General features: G+C 38.6%; 2 protein-coding genes across 3 annotated transcripts in view; one reads left to right on the forward strand and one right to left on the reverse strand.

Moving 5' to 3' along the window:
- Positions 1-15949, forward strand: part of CFAP91 (cilia and flagella associated protein 91) — a 514242-nt gene extending 498293 nt beyond the window's left edge. The window contains exon 17 of the mRNA XM_070741900.1: positions 15939-15949. The gene's annotated coding sequence lies outside the window, so the exon portion shown is untranslated. The remainder of the gene's footprint in view (positions 1-15938) is intronic.
- POLQ (DNA polymerase theta) overlaps positions 1-18359 on the reverse strand; it is a 77303-nt gene that overhangs the window by 24040 nt on the left and 34904 nt on the right. For both annotated transcript variants that reach the window (XM_070741893.1, XM_070741894.1), the window contains 8 exons: positions 15823-16016; positions 15408-15532; positions 13950-14193; positions 9446-11748; positions 6491-6637; positions 5846-6039; positions 4830-5070; positions 4105-4298 (listed from right to left, as the gene is read on the reverse strand). In XM_070741893.1, the coding sequence (XP_070597994.1) occupies positions 4105-4298; positions 4830-5070; positions 5846-6039; positions 6491-6637; positions 9446-11748; positions 13950-14193; positions 15408-15532; positions 15823-16016 (3642 nt within the window). The remainder of the gene's footprint in view (positions 1-4104; positions 4299-4829; positions 5071-5845; positions 6040-6490; positions 6638-9445; positions 11749-13949; positions 14194-15407; positions 15533-15822; positions 16017-18359) is intronic.

The following is an 18359-nucleotide window of genomic DNA, read 5'->3' on the forward strand; positions in this document are numbered from 1 at the left end:
CTCTACTCAAAAAGAGGATAAATCAGCATCTAAAAAACAATAACTTATTGGACCCAAATCAGCATGGCTTTACTGAAGGCAAATCGTGTCAGACTAATCTCATTGAGTTCTTTGACTATGTCACAAAGGTGTTGGATCAAGGTGGTGCCGTGGATATTGCCTATCTGGACTTCAGCAAAGCCTTTGATACGGTTCCACATAAAGAGCTGATAGATAAATTAGTGAAGATTGGACTTAATCCCTGGATAGTTCAGTGGATTTCAAGCTGGCTGAAGCATAGACATCAGAGAGTTATTGTTAATGGCGAGTATTCTGAGCAGAATCAGGTTACAAGCGGTGTGCCACAAGGGTCTGTTCTGGGTCCTATTCTTTTTAATATGTTTGTGAGTGACATAGGGGAAGGTTTGGTAGGGAAGGTTTGCCTATTTGCCGATGACTCTAAAGTGTGCAATAGGGTTGATATTCCTGGAGGGGTCTGTAATATGGTAAATGATTTAGCGTTACTAGATAAATGGTCAAAGCAACGGAAACTGCAGTTTAATGTTTCCAAATGTAAAATAATGCACTTGGGGAAAAGGAATCCTAAATCTGAGTATTGCATTGGCAGTTCTGTGTTAGCAAAAACTTCAGAAGAGAAGGATTTAGGGGTAGTGATTTCTGACAGTCTCAAAATGGGTGAGCAGTGTGGTCGGGCGGTAGGAAAGGCAAGTAGGATGCTTGGCTGCATAGCTAGAGGTATAACAAGCAGGAAGAGGGAGATTGTGATCCCCTTATATAGAGCGCTGGTGAGACCACATTTGGAGTACTGTGTTCAGTTCTGGAGACCTCACCTACAAAAAGATATTGACAAAATTGAACGGGTCCAAAGACGGGCTACAAGAATGGTGGAAGGTCTGAAGTATAAAACGTATCAGGAAAGACTTAATGAACTCAATCTGTATAGTCTGGAAGACAGAAGGAAAAGGGGGGACATGATCGAAACATTTAAATATGTTAAAGGGTTAAATAGGGTTCAGGAGGGAAGTGTTTTTAACAGGAAAGTGAACACAAGAACAAGGGGACACAATCTGAAGTTAGTTGGGGGAAAGATCAAAGGCAACATGAGAAAGTATTATTTTACTGAAAGAGTAGTAGATCCTTGGAACAAACTTCCAGCAGACGTGGTTGGTAAATCCACAGTAACCGAATTTAAACATGCCTGGGATAAACATATATCCATTGTAAGATAAAATACAGGAAATAGTAAAAGGGTAGACTAGATGGACCATGGGGTCTTTTTCTGCCGTCAGTCTTCTATGTTTCTATGTTTCTATTTTTCATTGTGTTATGAAAATATTTAAGCTATTTGGGGAAGAATAGAAATTGAGTGATTTGCCTCCCAAGGCTTCCCACTATCATTTAAATGTTTCCAAAACTGGGCTAAAAAAATTCCAACACACACTTCTAGGAGATATCAGTATGTCATCTGATGTCCCTTCAAAAATCAAGAGATAGAATTACAATTTTTTAAAAGCTAATATTGAGGTCTTGCATCAAGTATTTTAAGGAACGGACAGTTTTAAACATATTTTAGAGGAATTTTAATTTTAATAATTAAGTTTCAGGTATCCGATGCTGCAACCTCACTGGTGGATGAATCGGTTTAGCTGACCACCAATAGGGGTGTCAGTGTGGGAGTTACTTGGACCTGCGAAAGGGTCGGTTGCCAGACCCGTGAAATGGTTTTCTGTTCTGGAAGTATTGTCTGCCTCTGTCTCTACCTCTTAACCTGTCCATGGGGTGATACGACCCCCAGCAGGAGGAGCATGGAAACCACTAGGCCCTGAGTCCTGGTGAAATGGTTGTTTCCTGAAATAAGGTGTTATATGACAATCTGCCCTTCTGTAAATGGAAGGCAAAACTTTCCCCTTGTTCCTCTTTTCCACTAGAATAGGATCCAAGAGAGAGTTAAACAAGGCTGGCTTAAAGAGGCCAGCATAAGAAAGCTGGTCAAGAATGAAGCCCTCATCTTCAGAAAGGTCCTGGTTTACTAAACTGTCCCCAGCAACACTAGAATGCTCGCAGCAAAGGGATGAGCGGGAAGAACAATTATCTTATCTATCTATCTATTTATTTATTTATTTGGTTATTTATTTAGTCCAATACACAACGAAGGTTATAGAAGATATATTCGTAGTAAAATATATCAGAGAAAGAATAGAAGAGATATAGGAATAAAATATATCAATGAAAGAATAGAGAAAGGATATAGAAATAGAAGAAAAGATATAGGAGATATAGAAGAGACAATAGGACAGGGGATGGAAGGCACACTAGTGCACTTATGCACTAGTTATGTTGGCAAATCCAGGCCAATTGCTCCTGGAGGCCAGGTGAGAAATCCCTGAGTTGCAATTCTGCGGTAACTCCTTGCAAAATAGCAGATGCAAGGAGATCCCTAATATCTTGGGGCAGAGACAATTCCTGGGATCCCCCAGCCCTGAGCCTCACTGCAGTTGGGGTAAAGATAGCAGATGGCACTGATCTGGTCACTAAACAAGGTTGATCTGAATTAGTAGCTCTAATGCCAACTGAAGATCTAGCTGAAGATCTGCTAACTGCTGCTTCCAGGATGGGGGCTTCAGTGTCCATATCTGGAGACAATTCTCTAATAGAATCAGCATTTCCAGGAGAGCTCTCTCTAAGGGCCGTTTCCTCCTCCTGCACAGGGGACAAAGATCTTTCAGTAGCAGGTTGCTGACTCACTTTGTAAAATGCTTCTCTAGGGATCTCAGATGCCTCTGAGCTTCCCTATCTTCAGCAGAAGAAGAAGAATGCTTTTTAGAAGAATCTTTTTGAGTCTTACTCTGCCCAGGGGTCCCTTTACACATCTAAGAGACTTATGGCCAGATTTGGAGGACTGCTCCAGAAAATGGCAATTGAGAAATAAATTCCCACTGTGCTGATTCATTGGCACCCTTGTAACACATGGCCTCAATAACGCCTTCCTGGGGAGCAAGCTCTCCCAAGTCTCCTGCTGCCAACTCTAGTTAAATCACATGATTGATTCCTTGCTAAGCACTGCACTGCGGCTGAACAAGCCTTGCTGGATCCCCGGACAGAGGCTGTTAATCTCCTAGAAGATGGAGGCCAGGGGTTCCCCCCCACCCCCTGCAGCTCTCCACTTTGCAGCGGAATTGGCAATAGGGTGACCATGTGGGCAGTAGCCCCAACTCACGAATAAATGGTCCCCTACTAAGCTCAAGAGACTCGCTGGAAAACCCAGATATGAACCCCTACAGCCTCCTTTGAAATCAGTGAAGCACAAGGGAGCTGAAGTCCACCTGAGCGGGAGACCCAACTCACAGCTGAATAGCTCTTGTATTTAGTCCTGGAGGCTTGCCAGAGTTCTGGACAAGCACTCGCTTTCAGGCTGCCTTGAATCGGTCTGAGTGTCAAATGACAGCGATTGGAAGACCGACCCACAGCTGATCAGTCCCAAATTATTTCCAAAGCCACCGGAGCCTCGCTGGATCTCCGGACAAGTGCTCCTGCAAATTCAAATTTAGTGCTGCATCAACAACGCCACATGAGCAAGAACCGTGATTCATCGCTGGCCAACACTTTGAGCAGAAACAGGGCCCCGCTGGAACTCTGGACAAGCACTCCCGCACACAATAAGAATGCATACAAAACACACAATATAGAGGCGATTTAAAACAATCATAAAACTTCTTCTCCTGTCTGCAGCAATACAAGCCTCAGGGCAGCAAAAAGGCTCCCCGTGTGCACACCCTTTCTCAGATAAATACAAACATAAAAAAAACCCTGTAATATAAGGAATTTTCCTGTCTTGTTATCCAAAAATTGAGTACAGAAATAAATTTTGTGTCCCTCTTGGCTCGAATAAGTAAAACAACTGGCTAGGTGTGGGCCGAGTAGTTGTAGCTGGATATTTCTTACTCAGTTCCTGGCTAACAGAAATTAACCCATGCTTGGACACTCCAAGCCATGCACAGGAGAATTTTACTGGTTGAACTGAGGCGACAAACTTCTCCCCATCAAAATTTCATTGATGATGTCTAGATCAAAACATAATTTGTTCATGTAAGTTCATCACAATACCTCAGCAACATCATCGGGACAGGTCATGGAGAAACTGTGACCTGCCAGCTGGTATATCCGATTCTCAATCTCATTCAACTTTGCTTCTATAACATGTTTCTGGGCCTCACATTCTACTGTGCTAAAACCCATTCCATTGAGCTCCAGCAAGGCCAAGCAATACTGATTCGGCATCTCCACTTTACGAAAAATATCTATAATGACAAAAGCAGCAAAACACAATTTTAGCTACATTCTGCAAAATATATTATATTGGTATTTTAGAACATTTGAATGAAAGCTGTTACTTGCCTCTATTTTTGTCTTGCCCCTTCGTTACCCATCAACTTACCCTCAATCATGTATTCTGCAGAGCATGTGTACAATACAGAATGAACTTACGTTTCAAAGAATGGAATGCTAACACATTATTACAATCTCAAAAATAAATAATCAGGAAATAAACAAGAAATTTAAAAGCTAATTAATAACAAGGTCTAAATCTATAGTGACCATAAAGGATAGTTGATTTTAACTGCTATATCACCCCATTCAATGTTTAGTGTTCTGATGCTTCAAAATGTAAATAAAACACCCCATGATTCTCTGAAACCTTTACATAGCAAAATATAACATTGTGAGACAACAGTCTATAACATTTACATGTATTATTTTGTAGCTCAGGCTGAATTTTAATCATTTAATGCCTTTTGTTAAATGATAGCATCAATCTATAGCCTTTTTACCTTGCAAGTTATCCTTATGAAGTATAATATGGAGTTTTTCTATGATATGGAAGACAAGAACAGACTCTACAGATGCCCTGTAACGTCCAGACTGATCTGTCCTGGCATTGAGACCCAGGCTCTGATTTCCCTGACATGCTCCAATTTTGTCTAGCAGGAATAAGTCCTGAGGAAGGAAACTGGCAACCATATTGTGAAAAGAATCTTCTTTTGATTCAGGGTCCATTAACCAGCATGCTACCTAGAGTAAGAAAAGAATGTTCAGCATTCACAAGATAATATGGAAAAAGCACATTCCTCACAAAAATGCAACATAGACAAGTTTTGCAAAAATGTTGTTGACATATCTATACCCCACTTCAAAAGGCACATTTATAGGATTAGTGATTCCCAGAATTCAATAGTAGAAGCAAGAGTTAAATTAATTTATTAAATTTATAGGCCGCCCAACTCCTTGCGGACTTTGGGCGGCATACAACAATAAAAACAATACAAAAACAATTTAAACCCCCAAAGTAAAAGCATTCATTCTTCCTGGCCGGAGCTGGCTGATATAGCTCAACAGCCCCAGGCCTGCCGACAAAGCCAGGTTTTCAGGGCTACTGCAACTATGGTCTTAGCACAGAATAGCTGCTAAGTGCAAAAATCTGTAAAATAGAGTGACCATTGGATTTCGGAAGGCTCAGTGGAACCCGCTAATTTCCAAGCCGTTCTCGCCACAAGTTCAGCCAGGTGTCTAGAATTAGATGGAATCCTGACAAAGTCCATGAAGAGAACGGCGGCCTATAAATCGAAAGAAAGAAAGAAAGAAAGAAGGAAGGAAGGAAGGAAGGAAGGAAGGAAAGAAAGAAAGAAAGAAAGAAAGAACCAACCTACTAAACGTGCAACAATTAGCATAGGAAAACTGCTCTCCTCTCCACAACATCTTCCTTCCCAGGTTATCCTCTCCCTTCTCTATCTTTAGTTTATTTAGTGGCATTATAGAAATAGAATTATAAGAAATTAAGTTAGCAAACCTTTGGGTCCTCAAAACATCCGGCCAATGAGATGCCACAGGCCTTCAGGAGAATCTTATAGTGCTGAATAAAATCATACACAACAAGTGAAAATACTCTCTCAGACTCCTGGAGACATAACTTAAGATGTTGCAATCTTTCTGCTACAGATAAATCTTGATCCAATGGAGGCTGTGCCAAACTGGGATTTAATTCTAAAGAGACAAGAATTGTATACATTAAAGACAAGAGAGAGGAAGAAACCATGACAGTATGTGTTTGTATATAAATGTGCTTTGTTATACAAAAACAGAAATCTTCTTTGCCTCTTTTTATTGCAAACTGACCCTTTCATTTCTACATATACCTTTCCTTTTGTCACCTGACTCAGAACTGCCTCACAAAAAATATTTCCCTCTTGCTTTTTAGGTTCTATGCTGGGCTTTTTGGTCCAGGCGAACCCTTTCCTAATTATTTTTTTTAAAACTGCATAATTTGCAGGCATTCTATTAAAAAAAGGAATTGTTCCATGTAAATTAAAAATAAACCCAACTTTTTTTCAACAAATGCTACTAACTTTAGCTCATTTAATTCATTACTATGGAGTTACTATAGTACTACATGCATTTATTGCCTCCTTGAAGTACACAATGAATACATTCTTACCAATCTGGCTTTGAGGGTTCTGCTGCAATGAGATGTAGTAAGCATCCTTTCTACCCCAGCACACAGCTAAGCCAACTACCAGCAAGTCATCGCAGGCATGAACAGGAAATCCATCATTCTCACTGAGAATTTTCTGAGATGTCCTTCCTGCAGAGGAAATAGACACACAAAACAGCTACAATAATTTTAAATTTTACAAATTTCAAATAGCCATGTAGAAAACAGCCTGTTTTGGTATTGTTTAACCTTTTAAATCTATACATCAGGGGTGTCAAACTCGATTACATTGAGGGCCATATCAGGGTTGAGGTGGATATGGTCAGCTCAATGTCACCCATGTTGGGGTGCCTGTGGAGGCCCAAATGCTCTGCCAGCAAAAATTGACTTCAGAGCTGTTTTCGGCTATCATGGCCACCTGCAAACCTCTGCCAGTGAAACAGCTATGTTTTTGCTGGCAGAGGCACCATGGGCCAGTCCTTTGCTGCGGCCCTTTCAAGGGTCCCTATGAGCCAGATCTAAAGCACCCTGCAGGCCGGATCTGGCCGCTGGACTTTTGAGTTCGACGCTCCTGCTATAGATAAACTATCAAGTTCTGAACATTCTAATGTACAAAGATGAATTTCAAGAACACTGGTGGCATCAAGGAATAGTGATTTTTGCTGTGTATTAGGCAGGTGAGTATTTTGACCATATCATCATGGCTAAGGTAAGGAAGGCTGAAATCCAACTAGCACCGAACATAAGTTGAAACAGCAAGACTTGCCCAAGAAATATCTGAAGACAGATTTTTCAAAGATTTTATGATCTGATGAGAGTGAGTCTTGATGGACCAGATGGATGGGCCCGTGGCTGGATCAGTAATGGCACAGAGCTCCATTTTGATTCAGATGCCAGTCTGGTGGAGGTGGGATATTGGCATGGATGATATTAAAGATTGGCCAGTTGGACCTTTTGGGGTTGAAGATGGGCTCAAAATCAACCTTCAAACCTGCTGCCATTTTTTAATAAGATACTTTCTTCAAGCAGTGTTACAGGAAAAAGTCTGCATCGTTCAAGACCATGATCGAAGTTCTCCATTGCATGGCCAGCCAGTAAAGGCCTTAAAGATGACAGAACAATGACATGGCATCCTTCCTCACCTGATCTAAACCCCCTTGAGAGATTATGGGCTCTTCTTAAACAAGAGATTTACGGTGAAGGAAAATAATACACCTCTCTGAACAGGGTCTGGGAGGCTGTGGTTGCTGCAACACAAAAACTTGATCGTCAACAGATCAAAAAACTGACAGATTCCATGAATGGAAGGCTTGCTTGCTTATTGGATTTATATGACTATTATTGAAAAGAACAGTTTTAAAACTGTCAGAAATATTTATAAATTTTCAGCTATTATTCTCACTTTAAAAGATGGACAAATTTTTGCTTTTTAGTTGCTCAATAATTCTGCACACTAATAGCTCGTGAGAATTGAACTGTCAAATTGCAGGCAGCAGGCAGGCAAGCAGGCAGAAGTAGCCTGCAGTACCACACTCTAACCACTGCGGCTCATAATTTGTATTCATTATTTGTGTAATAAATACAAATGGAAGTAAAAATAAGTAGGAAGACAAATCATGTCTGCAATTCTTTGAAATTTTAGATCGTTCTGTCTATCTTTACTTTGAATTAACATTTCTGAGAAAGAGAAAATAGACTTAAAATGAAGGAGCTAGAAATGTTTTTAGCAGTTGCTCAAATGTCTCTCTTTGAAAAGTACTGGGGATTTGGCAGAGGGGCCAGATTTATTTTCACTGTAGCCCCTGGCCTGATCAAGCCAGATTTTGAATGCAATATTTCTTTTGCAGCTTTGAAACCAAATTTGGACCATTTTGCTTTCAGAGAATAATTATGTTGATAGACAGGATCCTTCCCGAGTTCACATAATTTTTGTTTCATTAGTTGAAAAGAACAGCAATTAGATTGTAATAATCCCAATATTACTACTTAGCTGTAGCACTCATCTTTATTTATTATTATTTTATGTTATCACTGAGAAGTCCATCTCTGAAAAGTCTTTGTTAAGTTAAATAATTGTGATAAGTACATAGTACCAAACTATAAATTCATTGGGCGATCACCAGCAAATAAATTTATCGTAGTGACGAACTTAACTTCCATACAGTACTTTTTTCTAGGATATGGTGAGACAGTCTTAAAGGAAGTGAATCAATGCAGTTTAGAAATGCTTACAACTCTTCCTGACCAGGTGTCATGCCATTCTTCAATTGCCCAATAATTTATTTGTCAACTCTGATTTGTTAAGAACTTTGCTGTTTTTCATCTATAAATGTACATATTCAGACAGTGATCTTAACTATTGTCTTTAGAGAGGGACATTTAGCAAGATAAGAAAGATACTTGCCTGTCTTTTCCTTTGTTCAGCTTAGCCATTCAGTATCACTACACAGCTACACAGTGGAGACACTAGCATGTAAAGGTTTACTGTACAATTTTTAGATTATCAGCTAAAGTGATGTGGCTAAAATTCGTTTTCAGTTTTCTAGGACTTTTGAAATGTTTTAGCACTTGGCACTATAGGGCACTTGGCACTCTGACCTTATGTTAGCAGTATCATTCAACTTTAAGTCATGTGTTCCTGCATATATGCACAGGGGATCTGTGTATAAACAAAACATGCTGCATTAAGTTTAATGTATGTATATATAGAAATTACTCCCTGCAGAACTATCAGTCTTGGTTGATGTTTCATATGAAGTACACGTCAATTATGGAGAGCATCCCACCGCCTCAGACCTCAGTACACTCTTGCATAGCAATAAAATTCTGAATTTATTTCCTTCCAAAATAGTAATTAAATTATCTAATTAATTTGTAATTATTTGCTTTATAAAAATAGCTTATTAATTAATATTTGGAAACACTCATCTGCTAGCTAAAACACAGCAGACTACTCACCTTGCTTGAACTTTGCACCAATAGCTGATCTATGAGACAGAGGGCTTTTTGTCTTTTCACAAGCTACTGAGATGGCAAATTTTTTTTGGGTTTTCCATTCTTTAATGAATGTTTGGAAGAGAGTTTTATCATTTGCCACATCAATTATGGAGAAATTATCAGCACTGCAAGATGCAGGAAAAACATTGTCTTGAGATAAATGGAGTGAAAAATCTTCACTTATCACTGAATTATCCTCAATATTAAGCTCAACGTGTTCTGAATTTTCTGGTTGATGCTGTATCACTTGTTCCTGTATGTGTAAATAAGATTTATCCTTCTGTAAGAACTGAACATGCGGAACTTTAGTTGTAGAGATGACGTTTTTTGCTTTTGTCCCAACGGGCATTTCTGTGCATTGTGAAGTAGACTCTATGACATTCAGTGGTGAAACAGGCATTTTGTTCCCATCGAGCCAAGAAACACAACTTTCACTTTTGTTCTTTTGGTCAGCCTTCCTGCTCGTTACACAATTTCTGTCAAAATCCTTAGGCAAGAATAATTCACTTTGACCAGGAAAAAGGGCAGGAGTTCCTGAATCTATAGTATTCTTAGAAAACACTAAATTTATTTTGTTGTCTGGCCCCATTTCAAATTTATCATTTGAAGGGCTTAACCCTCTGTCTAAAATTTCCTGCATTCCTGGACTTAAATCAAATAAAATATCAGATTTGTTCATTTGGTTATTATTTTCTTCTGCACAATCTTTCTGTGGAATTTCACTTACATTCTTTTCGCTACTTTTTACCATTTTTATTGTCTTATCTGGGTTTTTAATCTTGCTATTTTTATGAAAAGGAGGTAAAACCACACAATTTAATCTTCTTTCTTCATGTAAAGAACTAGTATCTGATGCTATAAAATTACATCCCATTGACAATTTTTGGTTCATAGTGTCATTTGATATAGCTTTATTCAGTCTTGTTTTCAATTCACTCGAGGCATCATGTTTTAAAGCACTTTTGAATAAAGGAGAGATTGCCAACTCCTGTGGAATTGTCTCCACGATCCTTTCATTGTTATCACTACCCTGGGACCCATCCATGTGGTTAAAGTCTCCATCAAACAATAAACTATCACTGCCATTCAAATTTGCTTCATTTATATCTGCTCCGGATGGGTACTGGCTGAGAGAAAAGGAAATATTGTTTGGAAGAACAGTGACCTGTTGTTCTGTTAAGTTTGGAGTTTGATAGTGCCGTAAGAAGCTGTCCAATTGGGAATCGGGAGCAGAAAAAGAGTTTGTCTCCAAGCAAACGGATGTTCCTGGGTATTTCTGAGTTTGAGGCAATCCCAAATCTGGTACTTTACTAAGCAATAATTCTGAATGTGCTTTTCCACTCTCTAGTTTATCCTTAATACACATAGCATTTGTTTCTGACATATTGGTAGCATTTATACCAATGCAGTTTTTCTGTGTTAGACTGGCTACCAGTTTTTTGTCTTTGATATGTTGCTTATTAGCAGTTTCATCTGCCATCTGCTGTTGTAGTAGTCTATCTGTTTGGGTATCCAGCTGGAAGCTTTCTTCAAATTCTTTGAAGACAAGATCCAAATCAGGAGTATAACCATTCTTAATACTTTCTACATTTCTTGAAAAACTGTGGGTATGAGTATTCACTTCATGTATATTAGTAATTGTATTTTTATCCATTCTTTGTTCAAAATGAACTTCAACGTTAGACTTAAATCTAGTTGCAACGTCATTTTTTACGCCTTCTTTCAAGCTTTTTTTCATAACGTCTTCGGCATTTTCCACTGCTTTCTTAGCATCCAACATCTGTTTCACATGTGAATTTATCATCTCTCTGTTTAAATTCATTCGTTTCTTGGCACTAGAGTATATGTCATTTCTTGCCTCTGCCTCAATTTCTTCTACTGGAGCTTTATTATCAATCTCTTCTGCTGAATTACCATCCAGCTGCCTCTTATTTCTTTGTTTAACAGATGATGTATTTTTAATTTGTGAATTGACACTTCTTTCTGATAAAGTTGTGTTGTGGTTATTTTTGAGTTTCGGGTGGCCTTCTGTAACACTCTCCTTTGTAGAAAATGTATAAGACGTATCCAATAAAATTGAGGTATTGGGGTTCCACTGCACTCCCCAAACAGCTAAGTCATGCCTTAAAAGTCTTTTAGCTTCTTCTACAATCAGACGGGCTGCTTCACCTTCAGTTAAGCCCTTCATTCCAGACATCCACATAAAATGGGTATTAAGACGCTCCTTGGCAGCTTGCTCATCTTCATCTACTGCTCTGCGAGTGCTGAAGCAAGAAAAACACAAGCTAGTTTTATTTATTTTTAGAAAACAACTTACATTTTTAAATATATCTAAGGAATTCATACGGTATCCCTTTTATCTTTGACTAACATAGGGGGCCTTCTTCTTGGGGCCTTCTGAGGCCTCAAAAAGGCTAGGCATGGCCAAGCCAAGCTCAGAAGAACAGCGAGGGATGTAGGGCAATGGAGGTGCACAAGGTGGTGGAATGTAGGGAAGTTCAAAGGTGATAAAAATTCTGGTCTTAATTAGTGGGGATTAATTAGGGACTAGCTGTACAGTTTATAAGATACCATACATGGAACCATATGGAACCATACATGGAACATGTATAGTACTGTGTTGAGTTCTGGAGACCTCACCTACAAAAAGATATTGACAAAATTGAACGGGTCCAAAGATGGTGGAAGGTCTTAAGCATAAAACGTATCAGGAAAGATTTAATGAACTCAATCTGTATAGTCTGGACTGGAGGACAGAAGGAAAAGGGGGGACATGATCGAAACATTTAAATATGTTAAAGGGTTAAATAAGGTCCAGGAGGGAAGTGTTTTTAATAGGAAAGTTAACACAAGAACAAGGGGACACAATCTGAAGTTATTTGGGGGAAAGATCAAAAGCAACATGAGAAAATATTATTTTACTGAAAGAGTAGTAGATCCTTGGAACAAACTTCCAGCAGACGTGGTTGATAAATCCACAGTAACTGAATTTAAACATGCCTGGGATAAACATATATCCATCCTAAGATAAAATACATAAAATAGTATAAGAGCAGACTAGATGGATCATGAGGTCTTTTTCTGCCGTCAGTCTTCTATATTTCTATGTTTCTATGTAACATGGAACTGAAATGGAATCAGAGAGTCAGTTTGGTCCAGTGGTTAAGGCACTGAGGTAGAAATCGGAAGGCCATGACTTTGGGCCAGTCAATCACTCTCAGCCCAACTCACCTCATAGGGTTGTTGTGGGGATAATAGGAGGAAGAAGGTGTGTTGGATGTTTCCCCCTTGAGGTATTAGTAAAAAAATATAAAGCTAGAATACAAATAATACATTAAAAGAAAATTTTTAAAAAACAGCTTGTATTCATGAACTGCAAGACTGCAATAACCTATTTTATGATACATGAGTATCAATTTGCAGTGCATGAGGAAAGAAAGTGGGAGAGCATGAGCTAAATATTGTAAATTTTAACCTACTATATTATTTTAGCAAGGAACAAATCATTTACTTTAACTTTTTATAACATTTTTTCATAATTTTATGTTGTCCCAGAACAGAAGAAAACCCTACTTGGAATGATTTCATATATAAAAATTTTAGACAGAAAATGGCAACATATTTGTGATGAACTAAGATATGGATATTTTGGAGCTTTAGAGTTAATGCTGACTTCTGGTGACTACCTGGATAAATTCCTGCAATTTTCTTAGGAAGATTTTAAAGGTAGTTTGCCATTGTCTGCTTCCTAAGGTGAGGAAGGGTCACCCAGATGTCTTTGTACTTAAGGTGGGGACTAGTACTCATTGACTCATGATTCCAAGTCTGACGCCTTAGCTGCTACACTAAAGTGGTTCTCTGGATTAAGTTAATGCTGAAAAAGAATCAGCAACCAGAGGACTGCAGAAATAATGGTAAAATCCCTAATTAAAGTGGCTTGTGTATGGAAGGAATCACTTTCTATTTATATCTCATACATAGCTAAGAGTGGTGCTATCCTCTCTTCACTAAAAAGGAATTATTTATTTCCCAGAAATTTGATTTTTTATTTTGTCAGTAAACCAAATTGCGCAAATAGGAAGTGATAGTGGACCGCAATATCTTTGTCTGGGTGGGATGACAAGGATTACCGTACCTAATTATCTGACCAAAACAATGAAAATCAATATATCAGCTAAATGGTTCCAAAGTAAAAGGAATAAAGTGAAGAGAAATACGTTACAAAGGGAAGCCTGTTAAGTTCTTTCTTTCCTCCTTAAAGGAAGGTTGCAATTACGCTTAACCTGGCAGGAAGAGAGACTTCAGCATCTTTTGTACATTTCCTGCTTGTTGTAAAATTTCACTGATGGAGAATCCAAGAGTTGTTGAGTTATATCCAAGCAAACTATTATCCAGTAACTTAAACTTCTTCAAGTAATATTACAGAAAAATGATAATTTTCAGCAATGCTGAAATGTTTTCCTACCTTCTGAATGGTGCTGCATTTCTGAAAACATTTTCCACCTCCTCAAGAGTCCCTTTAGCTACATCAGCCACTGTGATGAAGCCAGCATTATAAAGAGCTCTAGCACACTGTGCATTTAGCAAAGATATCCGGACAAGATCACAGAGTTCTCTCTGAATGCCAAAGTTAAGGCGACTCTGAAACTGTGACAGCAATTGTTCCATGTTGTGCCATCCCAGCCGGCTGCAGAAAATAGTAATCATCCCTGGAACATAGAAATATACATTAAAAAATATAAATAGAAGAGGTTGAATCTGCCATTCCATATTAGTCAATGGTTTGTCTGAAAATTCTCAGACTCTCTTGGTGCTTGTTCTCTCACAAGAAATAATCTGTGCTTAAATCATCCAGCAAATGCAGCATAACTCAAGTCAAGAAAAAAAAAACATTTAATGCATTAAGCCCCAAAAATGGACTTAACAAATATTGAACTTTTATATTGTCTGGCTATGCTAAGAAAATCTTTCTATGAATCAAATGATCTAAAGATAGATTTATGTTCAATCATTGCTAGTGTAACTCTCTATCTCTACATTTGTTTGTTTGTTTGTACCTGTTAATAAGTTCAGCACTATTTTTGGTGCCAAAAAGGTTCGCCAACACTGCACTAGGGGACTGGGAGGGGATTAAGGTTAATGCATCAACCTCAAAATAATTTTTAATCTAAAATGTCTAATATTAATATTTAAGTTGGGAACAACTGATGAACTATAATTGCATTCAAACACTTCTGCCACATTTAAAACATTAGATTCTGCCTGATTGGGCACAAAGTTAGTTTCATATGTTAGAATGTTTTGCTAATTATTATATTGTTAATAATTTGATTGATAATTCTCATCAACATGGCTGGTTTATGTTGATTTCTGATTTGAAATTAAAATTCTTACAATGCTAAATTGATATTTTTTTAAAAAACTATCTGTTCCAATTCAATGTGACCTGCAAAAAATGATATAACTCATCTTCTAAATGTAATTTTTCTGCTTTGTAAATCCTCAATATATTTTTCTATTTTTTTCTTTGGGTTATGATGACAATTGGGACAAGAATTTTCATTGTCAATTAATGACAACATAAAAACATATTCAGTAAATCTTGCTCAGTCACAGCTACTGGTATATTGTGAATGCAACATTCTATCTTGGTTTTGTTATACAAAACCCTTGCCCCTACTTTAATCTTAACCAGGGCTCCATAATGGGAGAATGAGAATGAATGTAATGATAACGATGTAAGTATGGAAATTTGTCACCTTTACAGTTTTGTTTGTTGAGAAAGTGCATGCATAAAGTACATTACCTACCGGTATTTAATACCAGTAAATTAAATTGAAAAAATGGAAATTGATTTATTAAACTAGTCTGTCAATTAAATTGTTGTTCATTACTTATTTGGAACATTATCAGTAATTTTTACCTGCATATGTAGCGGCAGACTGTTGTAAAGATTGAAGCTGTCCACGATTACAGCCATATTTCTTGGCAACATCCTTTAAAGGAGCTTCGTTTATTAAATCCAGAAGAGCCAAGCTTGTAAAAAATCTGTATTAATAAAATTAAGATACAATGATATTTCATTCTGTGAAAGAAAGCAAAGTAAGCAAACAGATATTTGATAAAGAGGAGGAAAAATTGACAAACTGGAAAGAAAAAAGGTAGACAACTGTATCCTACGTGACTTTTCTATGTGGTGTGAAAAAGAAATTATAAAGGTGCTGCAAAAATATTGCATAAGTAATAACTGAGAAACAAGCAGAAATTGCTTGAAATAATAGACACGTTTTGTGGCACTGTTACACAATATGCATCAATAAATAAAACTTTCTTATTACCTTTTGTGAATAGCCATTTGCCTATATTGCTTCTCTGTTTTAGCAATGATGTTGCCTTTGACAGAACAGGCCAAAAAACTTTCTTCAATCCCTACAAGTTGTGCTATTCTTCTCAATGAGGCAGGCAGCTTCTCCCATAAACAAAAGAACTGATACCAATCTATTTTGGTCCAATCTTCATAAACAGGTGTGACCTACAAAAAAAATCCTTCAGTTAGTTTTCAAATTACAAAATGTGAACATTTTTCAGAATAAAAAGAAATGGGTCTTATGTTGACTGAAATTGTGTTTTACTAATACGAGTCCTAATTTAGCTCTAGGATGGTAATATATAATATTCATATGAGATTGCCCTTCACTTTTTAATTCATCTGTCTGCTAGCATGGGGCATATATTGGAGAGGGAAGAAAGATTTTTGTACTCCACTTACAGTGAGTGAGCATGTTGTTTACTGGGAAGTGTTACTTCATTGAGGCTTATCTATGATTAAGAGATAATCTAGAAATTAAATAAATAAATTTGCACACTAGGACAAATAATCCTGAAGAATATCCATGTAGCTGATGCAAGGCCAAATAGAAATCATGATCTGAAATCATGATGTGTAAGTGAATCTAAGGAATCTCCAGTGTGCATGTACATATTGTTGTGGTTAGCTCTGGCCCAGCTCCTGCCCCAAGGACTGTGGATGTGGGGGAGACATCCACATGCTGCAGGCCTGTTTTGCCCCCCCCCCCCCGGTGGAATCTGCTGATGAAGGCTCCTCTGACCAAGAAGACATGAGTGACAGGGAGGAGGAGAGTGTGGCAGACAGCTCAGAAGGCGATCAATTATCTAGCTCCTCCTTGGATTCAGAACAAGAGTTAATGATACAGCCATGCATGCGGAGAGCGATGCATAGGCAACAACAACTGAGAGATTATTATCAAAGAAAATGAGGCCACCTGTGATTGGGTGGGGCTGTGGTAATTAGTGAGGCTGCTATAAATAGCAGCCTGTGGGTTTGGCCATTGTGGAGGATTATCTTATCGTTGTGTTTCGTGCCTACTTTGCTGACTTTGACCTTTTGTGTGCTGGTTTTTCCCTGCTTTGAAACTAAACCAGAGCAAAGTGTGTTTCACTTTGTGAAAGAAGAAGGACTGTGAATTGTCTCACAGCTGCAAGCTAAGTATCACAGAACTGATAAGGGACTTGTACAAATTACCAGTTTGTTTGGAGACAAGTGCTCTTTGCTATACCAAAAGAGGGCTTAGTTTAAGTGAATTTTCATTATAAAGAACACTGTTTTGAATTTTCAAACGTGTGTGTGTCTGAAATTTGTACCTGTGAATTTTTGGGAGGAGTGTACCAGAGAGCCCGACAGAACAACATATATTCTTCCAATAAATACTTAACACCTATATGTTGCCTGGTAAAATAACTTCCATATTTTATTTTTGTGTCCTTCTGTACCTTCATCTCAGTGCTTTAAGGTTCAAGATTGATTGATTGGACTTATATGCCACCCTTCTTTGAAGACTCAGGGCGACTCACAAATTATAAAAGCAATACAAAAACAATTCTAAAGCCCAATTATAAACCTAATCTAAAAAGCCCAACCATAAAACCATACAACCACATTCATTCACATCACAGTCATGCTAACGTCCGGAGCAGAGCGTTAGAGCTCAATGGCCCCAAGCCTGCCGGCAAAGATGAGTTTTTAATGCCTTCCGGAAGGCCAGGAGAGTGGGGGCAGTGCGAATCTCTGAGAGGAGTTGGTTCCCGAGGGTCGGAACTGCCACAGAAAAGGCCCTTCCCCTAGGGCCCGCCAGATGGCATTGCTTGGCTGATGGGACCTGGAGAAGGCCGATTCTGTGGGCTCTGACTGGTCGTTGGGATATACAAGGTTGGAGACGGCCCTATAAGTAACCTAGTTCTAAGCTATGTATAATTTTAGGTAACAACCGACACTTTGATTTGCGTTCAGAGACCAATCTCTAGCCGATGCAGCTTTGTGGAGTAATGGAGATATATGGGCAAACCTTGGTAACCTCATAATAGCTCTCGCGGCTGCATTTTGGACTAACTGCAGTCTCCAAATGTTCTTCAAAGGTAACCATAACTCCATGTAGAGAGCATTGCAGTAATAAATCCTCAAGATGATGAGGGCGTCAGTGACTGTAAGGATAGGGCCTGTCCAAATAGGGCCACAATTGGTGCACTAAGCGAAGCTTTTCAAACATCCCCCTCACCACAGCTGAAAGATGGTGTTCTAAATTCAGCTGTGGATCGAGGACACTCTAGTTGTGAACCCTCTCTGAGGGGGTCAAAAGCTCCTCCCCAGGGTAATGGATGGACAGATGGAGTTGTCCTTGGAAGACAAAACCCATAGCCACTCTGTCTTGTCGGGGTTGAGCTTGATCCTGTTAACAACCATCAAAACCCTAACATCCTGCAGACACCGGCACATCACTTCCACTGCCTCATTGAGATGACACGGGGTGAAGATGTACAGCTGAGTGTCATCAGTGTACTGATGGTAGCTTACCCCTTA

Source organism: Erythrolamprus reginae, chromosome 2, assembly GCF_031021105.1.
Source record: "Erythrolamprus reginae isolate rEryReg1 chromosome 2, rEryReg1.hap1, whole genome shotgun sequence".
NCBI lineage: Eukaryota > Metazoa > Chordata > Lepidosauria > Squamata > Dipsadidae > Erythrolamprus > Erythrolamprus reginae.